The sequence below is a fragment of the Morone saxatilis genome, unplaced genomic scaffold (genome assembly GCF_004916995.1).
Source record: "Morone saxatilis isolate NCDOM2014 unplaced genomic scaffold, NCSU_SB_2.0 Contig16, whole genome shotgun sequence".
NCBI lineage: Eukaryota > Metazoa > Chordata > Actinopteri > Moronidae > Morone > Morone saxatilis.
In genome coordinates, this window is record NW_023339718.1 from 10,565,660 (window position 1) to 10,576,951 (window position 11,292).

An 11,292-nucleotide genomic window follows, 5' to 3' on the forward strand; every position below is an offset into this window, starting at 1 on the left:
AAAGCCCATCGAACAGAAACTGACGCATTCAATCATTTCACACTCACGCACTTTGGTGTTCAGTATCTTGCTTAAGGATACTTCGACGTGTGGCGGGAGGGAATCGAACCAACAACCTTCCGATTAGGGGACGACCCACTCTGCCTCTGAGCCACAGCCGCCCACATGCTTCAGATAGTTTGTAGATTATCACATAATCATTAGTAGTCAACTACTTTTGAGACGAACTCAATTTAGCCCAATAATTTGACTGAATGCAACTACTGTACCTAAGTACAAATTTGAGGCACTCGTACTTAACATTTTAAGTTACTTTATACCGATACTTCATTTCAGATGGAAATATTGTACTTTTTACTCCACTTTTTACTACACTACATTTATCTATAGGTACTAGTCACTTTGCTGATTAAGAAATGACATCAAAAAACATATGATACACCTATATGATACGATGCAGTACTATTATGTGGTCTAAAATTGGATCCACAATGATGAAATACAATATTAAAATGCTTTCACATGTATTTGTTAGTGATATACTGAATAATAGAATATACTAGAATATTTTACACGCTTTTTATACTTTAAAGGACGCCATGTTTCTACAGTTGCCCACCCAAAAGGGACAAACCAAACACTGGCTCTAAATGGGGGGCGTTCCCAATATTTGTACGTTTCCTGGCCACCGTAGTTTCTCTTCATGATTGGAAGGGGAGGGTGAAGCGACAGAGTTGCGATCTGCAACTACACCGGTAGATGTCACAAAATCTTACACACTGGACTTTTAAGTAAATAATCTGAATATTTCTTCGACCACTGCATTTCAGTTTGGAAAATAACGTCATCACAGCTTAGACATTATTTATAACTGGGTAAAACGTTTACTAAAGACAAAATAAATATTAAGGACAACATGGGGGGAATTGAACCGTTTTACCTTGAGCATCCTCTGTTTAGATCCCATGGTGGAAGACAGAAATGTACATCCCCAAATGTAGTTTTCACTGCTCAATTTAAGCATTTTGGTAGAACTCTCTTTTTTTCTATTCTCTTGTTTTTCCACATAGCAGGCCTTGAACTGGGTGTTTGTGGTCGACACCATGAATTTCTCCTTTTGGCCAGAGGAAGAAACGCAACAGTGTGAGGTGACCTATAAAGGGACCACGTACACAGGCTACATGACCCTGTATGCTGCCATCACCAGGGCCATGGAGGAAGGTGAGAGCATGTGTAGCACCAACTACACCAGAGTTTAGTTTATTGCTGGGTTAAAGGGGTGTTAAAGCTGTCATTTAATTAGTTTAAAAATAACGTATTGTTTTGTTTAATAGTACATTGATTTAGCTTGCACTCAACTCAGCTCCACTTTCAGCTGAAAAGTTGAGGTGAAAACAGAGAAAACCATCCAGATCGTACCAAAAAAAAAAAGACAATCTAGGTGAAAGAAATGTCAGGATGAAGAAAAGGTAAGATGGTAATGTGTTAGATGACATCGTTGCCCTTTTTATAGATTTATCTTTTTCATTGGCAGCTTCATCTCTGGAAAAAAAGACGTATATTCAAGCCCTTTTTATGTATCTTTTTGTTCTCCTTTTCTGTGTGCTTTTGTTGTGCACTCCTATTACCAATTATTGTGTATGTGCCCTTTACTTGAACTTGGACTGCTGGGAAATTGCTTGTAGCTCTGCGTGCACCCGTGAATCACTCATAACTAGCGTGAATGACTCCGGATATGAATCAATTATGTCTCATATGGAATAGTGCTCTCAATGTGTGGTCGCTGTGGTCTTTATAATTACAAGAGATTCTCTCAGAAAAGCACAGGTAGCATTGCTCCAGAGTGTGAATCTCAAGGGTTGACAGCGTGAGATCAGAAAAAAATTATGTCTTTTGAGCCTCTTGAGAGAACTGGCTACTTTGGAGTTATATTTCTGTTATTATACTACACTGTCATAATTTAGTTCCCTTGAGTGTCCTCTTTCTCTTTCTCTAGTATTTCCTGTCTAAAGATAACTCCTTCTAGCTGCTTTCTTCTCCTCAGTGGTGGAATGTAACTAAGTGCATTTACTCAAGTACTGAACTTAGGTACAAATTTGAGGTACTTGAGTTTTACCATTTTATGCAAAGTTATAGTATAGTATAGTTGTACTTCACTACAGTAGTAGTAATATAGTCTACCGAGTAGTATAAAAAGCTTATAAAATTGTGTTCACATTAAGTATTTTACTATATTTTATATATATAAAATAGTATATAAGTAGTATAAAAAGTATATAAGATGTAGTACATACAGAGTCTTATCCAAGTACATTTTGCTGATATTATTTGTTTACTTTTACTTAAAAAGTCCCTCCAGGATTTCAAGAGCTTTTCTTGTAATTGTTGTGACCTAAAATATATGTTTCACAGCAGGTTTTCTAAAAAAAATTGTTGTGCAATGTTTCTAGGTATTTTTTGCAATGAAACTGGAAGAAAGTGAAAATCGCAAAATAGTTTGCTTTTCGAAGGTTTTGCGTTTTCTTTAGTTTTCCAATCACTTATAATTGTTGTGTTTTCGTACTTTTAGAATTTTATCTCCTCTTCTGTGGAGTCTGCCATGTTGAACCACCATCTTTCTACACTAGCCCAGAATTGACAAACCAAACACTGGCTATAGACTTATTCTTATTATTTAGACTTATTCAAATGGTTTCAATCTGCAACTTCACCGTTAGATGCCACTGAATCCTACACACTGGCTACTAAAATTCTACTCGTAAGGGGGTATTCTTAGACTTTTGGTATTTCTACTTTTACTGAATACTTCTTCTACCGCTGTCCACAGGTATACCCATCACTGATCCAAAGTACTTCTCTCAGATGAGCGTGGAGGAGTTGGCACACGTCCTTCGGTCAGACAATAAAACACCCATGCCCATGCTTCAGGAGCGCCACCAGGTCCTGACACTCTCATGTTAATGTCCCATATCCGTGGTACTAATCCACAAGTTTCTTCAAACTTCACAAAAGCATACTACTTGACATTTCTGAATGAAAAGCTGACTACACATCCTTCACAGTACTTATAAGTAACAGTGCTTTTTTAATTTAAAGACAAACAGATGTGGTGAGAAATACAAGATGTACCATCTCATCTCTCTAATCAATAAACTCAAGTCATATAATACATGAAACACCACCCTTATATACCATGTTCCTTGACAGATTATTTTATTCCATTTTTACCACCTCTCTGCATGTATTTCCATATATACATTCATATACAAGAAAAACTGATTTCAAAGCTCATATAATTATGATATTTATTAATGTTACATTACTGGCTGAACTCCATTCCCTTTATGATGAGTGTAAATTGAAAGTGTGCAGCTCTTAACCTCCTGCTCATCATGAAAGTTAACTTTGAACACATCAAATACTTAATCTTCCTAACAAGGTGCTGACTGAAGGCGGCCGCGTGCTGCTGGAACACGGTGGAAGCTTCCGGAGTTTTATCAGCCGAGCCGGGAACGACGCCCGGAAGATGGTGGAACTGATCGTAGAGAAGATCCCATCCTATAGGGACGAAGCTACATATGAGGTTAGAGTTATAGAGGGTTGAGTCTAAAACTGCTGAATATTTCCTGTTTGAACATTTGTGCATAAAATTTCAGGTTTTCCAGTAAAGTTTTCCCACAAAACATCCTTGAAATTCTATATTTTTACTGCTTGACAAGCTCCTGGATTAATGATTTCACATTTTTTGTTGTTTAGGTTTTATTTTGTCACCTATCTCACATGATTAAAACATTTAACACATCTCAGATACTAAAATGATGTAGTAATGGATAGGCCAAGTCAAGTTCATTTATATAGCACATTTAATACAGTGTAAGTGCAATGTGCTTCACACACAGCCAAAAGATGAAAAATAACATGAATACATTATAAAGTTATTTATCCCCTGCCCGCCCACATATGCTGAAAAAGTGTGTGTGTGTGTGAGAGAGAGAGAGAGAGAGAGAGAGGAAGACAACCACAGAGATGGAGGCATTAGCCAGGCATAGGCCCGAGAGGTAGGTTTTAAGCTTACTTTTAAAATGACAGCACAGTTGTGGTAAGTATTAAGTGATTTATAAACCATGAACAATATTTTGAAATCAATTCTGTATTTCAAAATTTATTTCCAAGTATAGAGTAGCATGTTCAGTTTTTCTTGTCCCAGTGATCACTCTCACAGGCCGGAGCCGCCATACTGTCTTTGGGAAGTCCAGCAAGAAGAGCATTACGGTAGTCTAGCTTAGAGGGGATGAATGCATGAACCAGTTTTTTAGCGTCTGACTGAGACAAGATGGATTTAACTTTGGAAATATTTTTTGGTGGCACCATGCTGTCCTAGTATAGTATGCTTGTAATGTCGCTTGTGAGGCTGGGTTCCGAATCCAAGATAACACCTAGATTTCAGCAAGATCAGTTTGGAGTGGGTCTCCTGTTTCTGACCTCAACCACCTACCACAAGGATCTTTAGTCTTTGTTTAATTGTCTTTTGTCTATTATATATTACTATGTAAGCAAATTGTAACTTCCACAATATTTGGGGGAAAAAATGCTTTAATTTTACGGAGTCAAAGTCATTGCTTGCTCCAGTTTTTCTCCAAAATTCATTGTTTATACAGTGAATGTAATGTATAATTGTGTGAAGACTTTGAATTCATAATCTTATGAAAATATATACAATGTATAAAACATAGGAAATGCATGTGGTCTGAGATAAATGTATGCATTTGGAGAACTTAAGATAAATTGTGGTGTGAGGGTTCCATCTTCTGGCCAAAGACAGCGCAGCAAGATTTCTAATGCTCTCTTCATATTATACAATCAGCGAAGGAGTAAATTACTCTTTATTATATTATCTTAGTACGACAACATCTGTCTAGTAATAAATAACAAAGGCTTAAGAACAAATGATCAAACAGCACATAAAGATTGTAGAGATGCCCTCTGTTTGTTTCAGGGGAAGAGAATCTCGTTCTACAAGCGAGCCCAGATCCTGGTGGCAGATTTCTGGGGCATCATGGAGGCCAGAGGAGAGGAAGACACCATTGACATTGACTGGCTCACCATGTTCGCAGACTACAGGGTCCCTCAGGTTCTCGTATACTTTGGAGCACTACGATACTCTGACGCACTGATGCAGGCCCTGAAGAACGGTGAGACAGGAGTGTATGTGCGCGTGTTTCTCTGGTCATAAAGAAATTAAACATTTAAAAATAGAAAGCCATAATCGCTCTGCGTGCTATGCGTTTTTATCTTATTTCTCTCAGGCGAGCTGCTGAGTTCAGGGGACAGACGAGAGGTCGAAATCCGAGGTTGTTCAATTTGGTCTGTGGAGCTGATCAAAGACCGTCTTTGCAAGCTGGTGCAGGAGAAAGATGGACAGACCTGCAACATAAACTCCGCAATCATCGACTTCTACCTGTGGCCTTACGCCAAGCAGCACCACAAAGAGATGGCCCACATTCCCATACACCACACCCGCTGTGTTTACTACTGACAAGTTAGCTGGCAGAGTTACTTACAGTAGGCTGCACTTCTCAATGTGCAGCCTTGGCATGGGTACCTTTCCCTGGGATAAAGCCAAGCGTGTCTCTGTGCCAGATATATGTACAAATGGGCTTCTCACTCGCTGCAATGGAAGCAAGTGTCAAGCTTAAATGTAGCTTGTTGGTGTATGTGGGAAGTAGCACTGTTGGCCATTTGCAGGCAATTAAAATGTTTACTGTTCATGTGGAACATTTTCCAAGAAACTTCTCACTGTAATGGAGAGCAGCTGATCATATACTGTATGTAAATGTACAATGATGAACACATCTGTGTCTCTGCAGAGATTTTAACTTGTAAAGGGACACTGATCAAACTGTGAAAATAAAACATTTTGATTAGAGAGTATATGTTACTTTTTTAAGGATGTTGCAATAGATTAATTTCTAGGGATCATCACATCTACTTCTTACCTTAAAGAAGGATGTCTGCACTGCCTAAAGAAGTCTTCTCATTTCAGAACAGACTTATTATAACCATAGTGATGAATCTAGTATAACTTACATTTGAATATAATGAATACAAGACTTTTGAGTAATAACAAATGGGTTAGTTCAATGTTTAATGGGACAAACAGCTGGAATGTAATCTTAAATAATTTGGAAAATCATTTATGTCAAATTGTTCACATTAATTTAGAAAAATATTGTATAGCTGTGGGCATTTAGTATTTGCCTGGAGGAAGAAAAGGCAGGAGAAGCAGCCTGATGTAAAGATGTAACTTTTCTTGGGGATGAACAGGAATAAGAAATGTTTAACTGATGATAAATATTATACAATAAAGTAAGAGATATCTATTAGGAAGATGTGTTGGGAGAGGTTTAAACTGGATTTTGAATATTTCATATATATTTATATTGTAGGCCCATACAGTATATTCCTGCAAGTTAGAAAAAGAAACCTATTGGAGCCTCAAAATGTTAAATATCAAATAATGAATTAAATTGTTAGAGCTTAGATCATTAATATAAGATAAAATTAACCTTTATTAATCCCCAGAGGGGGAATTCTTGCGTAGCAGCAGGCCAGAAATAAGTACACATAAATACATATTCATATACAAGTGACAATTAAACTCAAAATTACCAGGCATTTAATAGTACTGTGTCTCAGCCAAAGCGACAGATTGGTGTGTTAGGTAGCAGCAAACTAGTAATGTAAGAGTAATATGATACCATCTACTATCACATACACCAGAATAATATAAAATTAAGTACTTGTTTTCTGTATTAATATAGAAATATGATGTACATTATTTATTAAAACAGTATAACGTAATATAGTATGTAATATATGGGATATATATTTTTAATACAGTATGAATATAATGTGGTATAATATATTATAAATCCATATACGTATTTGGTGTGCATGGGATATGAAATGCTTTTTCATTTTCATATGATCAGATATTTTAATGGAGCTGGAGGTGACGAAGAAGCAGCACACTCACACGATGGCGCTGTTGCCTTCAGGTACCACTCGGTTCCTTCCTCCACGAAGCTCTTGAACGCATCCCGCTTTCGTCGACTGCAGCGGCACCACGGCGGCGGTTTCCCGGGCAACCGAGGAGCGACAACAAACGGGAGCTGGGACCGAGACAACAACAAGACAGATGACAGCAAAGATAGTTAAACACACCAATATACGGCCAGTATCCGACACAATGTAACGTTGAATCGTTCTGTTCGTGTTTATTTATCTTCTAACAAGTTTAAGAGCTCAAAAAAAAAAAAAGTTTTACCAACTCCGCTGTGAGTTAATGGTATGAAAGTTAAGCCACGTACGAGTAAATTAACGCCACATTAACCATAGTGCTTCTCCGTTACATTTCCCTCCCGCCATGAGCGAGGAGTGTGTCCGGGTGGCGGTCCGTATCCGTCCCCTGCTTCGCAAAGAAGTCCTGCACAACCACCAGGTGTGTGTGCGGGTGGTGCCGGGCTCCGCGCAGGTGATGCTCGGCACAGACCGACTCTTCTCCTTCGACCACGCGTTTGGACAAGCAGCCAGCCAGGATGAGGTGTACGAGTCCTGCGTCCAGCCCCTGGTGGAGTCCCTGGTCCACGGCTACAACGCCACCGTCTTCTGTTACGGACAAACAGGGTCTGGGAAGACGTACACGCTCGGAGGAGGAGGGGGGAACCTGGGTACGTTAATGTACACGGATGGTAGTTTTTATCCCCAAAATGAGGTTAGAAAGATCCAGACGTGGATTGGTTAGTTGGGAAGATTGGGAATCATTGTCCAAGGGGTTTTTATATTGTGGGGTTTATGTAATATTTGAGTGTTTCAAGATGGCACCCAGGATTTCAGCTGGAGGAGCTGTGGAGAGTAAACACAAATTGTAAACAGTGTAAATTGCATGATTTTGAGTTTTGTTTGCAGTTTTTTTAGACTTAAACTTAAGTTCTTGAGTTAAAGCCATGGAAAAGCTATCTTAAGGCCAAAGATTCAAATATAAAGATAAAATTGGCTGCTTTTTATTTATTTACTGTTTTTTTTTACTGACTGTTCTTTTGTACATTTTAGTTTTTTAATTTCTCTGCTGCCATTTCTATCTGCCTTTTTGCGCTACCCTAAGTATTGTATATTTTATATTATTGTACATTTTCATATTTTATTGCCTGTATTGTCTATGTTTAAATTTAAATTTTAGTATTAGGAAATGTNNAGAAACGTCCTCTCGATTCCTTGTATGTCTGGTGCATGTGAAGAATTGACAATAAAGCTGACTTTGACTTTGACAAAGCAAGCTTTTCTGACCAGTTATCTGCCTTAAAAGTCCCTTTTAATGCTTTACTCTCGGGTCTTTGCAATACTTTTATAATATAATATACTTTACAACTGTGTGTCTCCTTCCAAAACCTTCTCAGATGAAGAGGGAGGAATTATCGACCGTGTGGCCCAGGATGTGTACTTTTTGCTGGGGGAGAAGAGGAAGAACAGTGATGGTGTGGAAGCCACAGTGCGGGTCTCGTATATGGAGCTGTACAGGGAGGAGCTGCGAGACCTTCTGGAGCTGCACACCGTCCACAAAGAGCTTCATATCAGAGAGGATGAGAGGGGAAACACAGGTAATTAAAATGTCTTTCTGACTGGTAGTTTGTTATTAGTTTTGACTCATTTTAAGATGTTTTCACCCTCTGTCCTGTGTGGATTTTGTCCTTATATATCCACTCTCCAGCTGTTTATTTACCTCAATCCTATTTAAGGACAAGCCCACATTCATTGCATCACAAAGTTGTCCATTCATGTACTCCAGTGAATCCGTACTGCACTTCCAAAACGTCGGTTAACTTGTAAGAGGCAGTTTAAAAAGTTAATTGATACAACAAAAGTCAACATATTGTGGCTTTTTAGCCATTCAACCAGATGCAAATTCAACAGATGCACTGTAGTTTTTTTCCTGGGTGTATTTGTGTATGTATATGTGTATATAAATTACTATATATATTGTTTTTTTATTAATTTTGTAGGTTATTCTATGAATTTGATCATCTTTTTCTATGTGTGTAACATGAAGGAACTACAAACTTTAATTTCATTATACAGCCTTGTGTTGTATAATGATGAATGGATTCCTTAATTGATTCTTGACACACTGGATCCTACATTTCCCATTGTATTAGACCCTCCTCACTTTGTTGATGCACACATCTTTCAAACTCCATGCCCCCATTTTATAACTTAGGCTTTTTGTTAAAATCCAAGAGATAACACTTGTGACATTACTGAAATTGCAGGAGACATAATATGTATCAGTCAAAATAGTATTTCCCATGATTAGAAAAAAGTAATTGTATGGTCTTTGTTTGTTCTTTCAGTGGTGGTGGGAGCCAAAGAGATGGTTGTCAACTCAGCAGAGGAGCTACTAAGTGTTTTAGAGATGGGCAATGCCCTGCGCCACACTGGCACCACAGGGATGAACGAGCACTCCAGTCGCTCTCACGCCATCTTCACCCTTCAGCTTACTCAGTGTTGCCACAACAACAAGTCCTCCGTAAAAGCTGTCCGATCCTCCAAACTCTGTCTGGTTGACCTAGCCGGCTCGGAGCGTGCTGGAAAAACTGGGAACACTGGAGCACGGCTCAAAGAGTCTGTTCATATCAACACGGGCCTGCTCGCGCTGGGAAATGTCATCCGTGCCCTCTCTGACCCTGGTCGAAATCGCCGTGGTAACAGCTGCAACAGTGCACATATACCGTACCGTGATGCTAAGATTACACGTCTCCTCCGTGATTCACTGGGAGGCACCGCCCATACGCTGATGGTGGCATGTGTGAGCCCGTCCCACCACAGTGTAGCTGAGACTCTGAGTGTCCTACAGTTCGCGTCCAAGGCTCGACACATTCGTAACCGTCCCGGAGCAGTATCTGCTCACCCAGAGGTTAAATCGTGTCCCACAACCTGGGACCCTGGTGAGGCTCGACTGGGCGAGCTTCAGTATGAAGTGCAGACACTGAGGGAGCTACTGAAAGAGAAGGAGAGAGAGGTGGGGATGGAAAGGGAGAGGATAGGTGGAAGACTTGAAGAGGGGGACCACCTTGAACAGCCCAGTCAGATGAGGATATCTGATCCATATAAGAGGGTGAACCAAGAGGAGCCAACAACGTACCGCCTTCTGGCACAGGAAGCTGCAGCCCTTCTTGCAGATATCCCTGGACCCACTCCAAGTCATTGTTTTGGGCAGCGACTGCAGGATTGGCAGGAGAGACTGACAGCCCTCGATCACACACATCAAGCTGATGATGAGGAGTGTTCAGAGGTGAATGGAGACCAACCCCACCTTATATTAAAGCTCAGAGAGGAACTCAACAAATGCAAGGTAATGATAAAACATGAAAAAGAAATAAAATGTTTTATCCAACAGTTGATGGGAACTGGTCCATCATCTAAGACACTCACAGAATAAATACAGGGAATGGATGTCCCTTTTTATCTGCTGTATGTTTGCTTTTGTTCAGAGATCATACTATCAAAAGCCTTAGACACACTGGATGAAGTTAGTTACATGGACAATAAAGTTATTTTTACTTACTAAAAAATAAAAAGGAGGGCTGCTAAACTGAAGCATAAGATATCCACAAGTCAGAGTAAAGGAATCTCTCAATGTGTCTCTCAGGAAGCTCTCACCATAGAGGAACAGCTCCTGGAGCAGAAGGATGCAGAGCTGAGGCAGGTCCAAAAAGAGGTAGAGAAACTTCTTCAAGAGAGCGAAACCCATCTTCGGGCCTTAGAGGAAGAAAAGGAGCGTACTCGTATACAGGTGAGGAGACGTGTCCAGTTCTATAACAGTAGAAAAGGATACTGACACCTTCAGCATTGTATCTGCAGATAAAAACTGTGACTCTTTTCAGACAGAACAACTTGTGGACCAGCAGATGCTCATCAATCGTCTTCGAAGCGACCTTTTGACCTTCAGGGGTACGATGTCAAGAGCAACAGTGGAAGCTGGGGCTTCTGGGAACTCCGGCAAAAGGCCACACAGTGTCCCTCTGATCAGACACAGCTACGGGCCCATGCCACCCAGGAGGGTCGGTATCTGCACTGTGTTGTTCTGTCTGTGTGTAATTGTTGTGACTTTTGCTTGTGACTTTAATTCTTGTTAAGTTCTAAAAGATTTTGCTGCATACGTTCATACGTGCATGCAAGCACTCACTTCATGGCTGTGCATATTTACCCCCTCCATCCACCACATCACCCCTGTTC

General features: G+C 39.8%; 2 protein-coding genes across 2 annotated transcripts in view; both read left to right on the forward strand.

Moving 5' to 3' along the window:
- Positions 1-5,938, forward strand: part of cunh9orf64 (chromosome unknown C9orf64 homolog) — an 8,039-nt gene extending 2,101 nt beyond the window's left edge. Inside the window, exons 3-7 of the mRNA XM_035659053.1 lie at positions 1,074-1,221; positions 2,828-2,940; positions 3,440-3,583; positions 4,997-5,192; positions 5,307-5,938. Of these exons, the coding sequence (XP_035514946.1) occupies positions 1,074-1,221; positions 2,828-2,940; positions 3,440-3,583; positions 4,997-5,192; positions 5,307-5,536 (831 nt within the window). The 3' untranslated portion in view covers positions 5,537-5,938. The remainder of the gene's footprint in view (positions 1-1,073; positions 1,222-2,827; positions 2,941-3,439; positions 3,584-4,996; positions 5,193-5,306) is intronic.
- Positions 5,939-7,042: 1,104 nt separating this feature from the next.
- Positions 7,043-11,292, forward strand: part of LOC118325081 (kinesin-like protein KIF27) — a 10,853-nt gene continuing 6,603 nt past the window's right edge. The window contains exons 1-5 of the mRNA XM_035657638.1: positions 7,043-7,730; positions 8,457-8,657; positions 9,408-10,408; positions 10,706-10,849; positions 10,941-11,117. Of these exons, the coding sequence (XP_035513531.1) occupies positions 7,427-7,730; positions 8,457-8,657; positions 9,408-10,408; positions 10,706-10,849; positions 10,941-11,117 (1,827 nt within the window). The 5' untranslated portion in view covers positions 7,043-7,426. The remainder of the gene's footprint in view (positions 7,731-8,456; positions 8,658-9,407; positions 10,409-10,705; positions 10,850-10,940; positions 11,118-11,292) is intronic.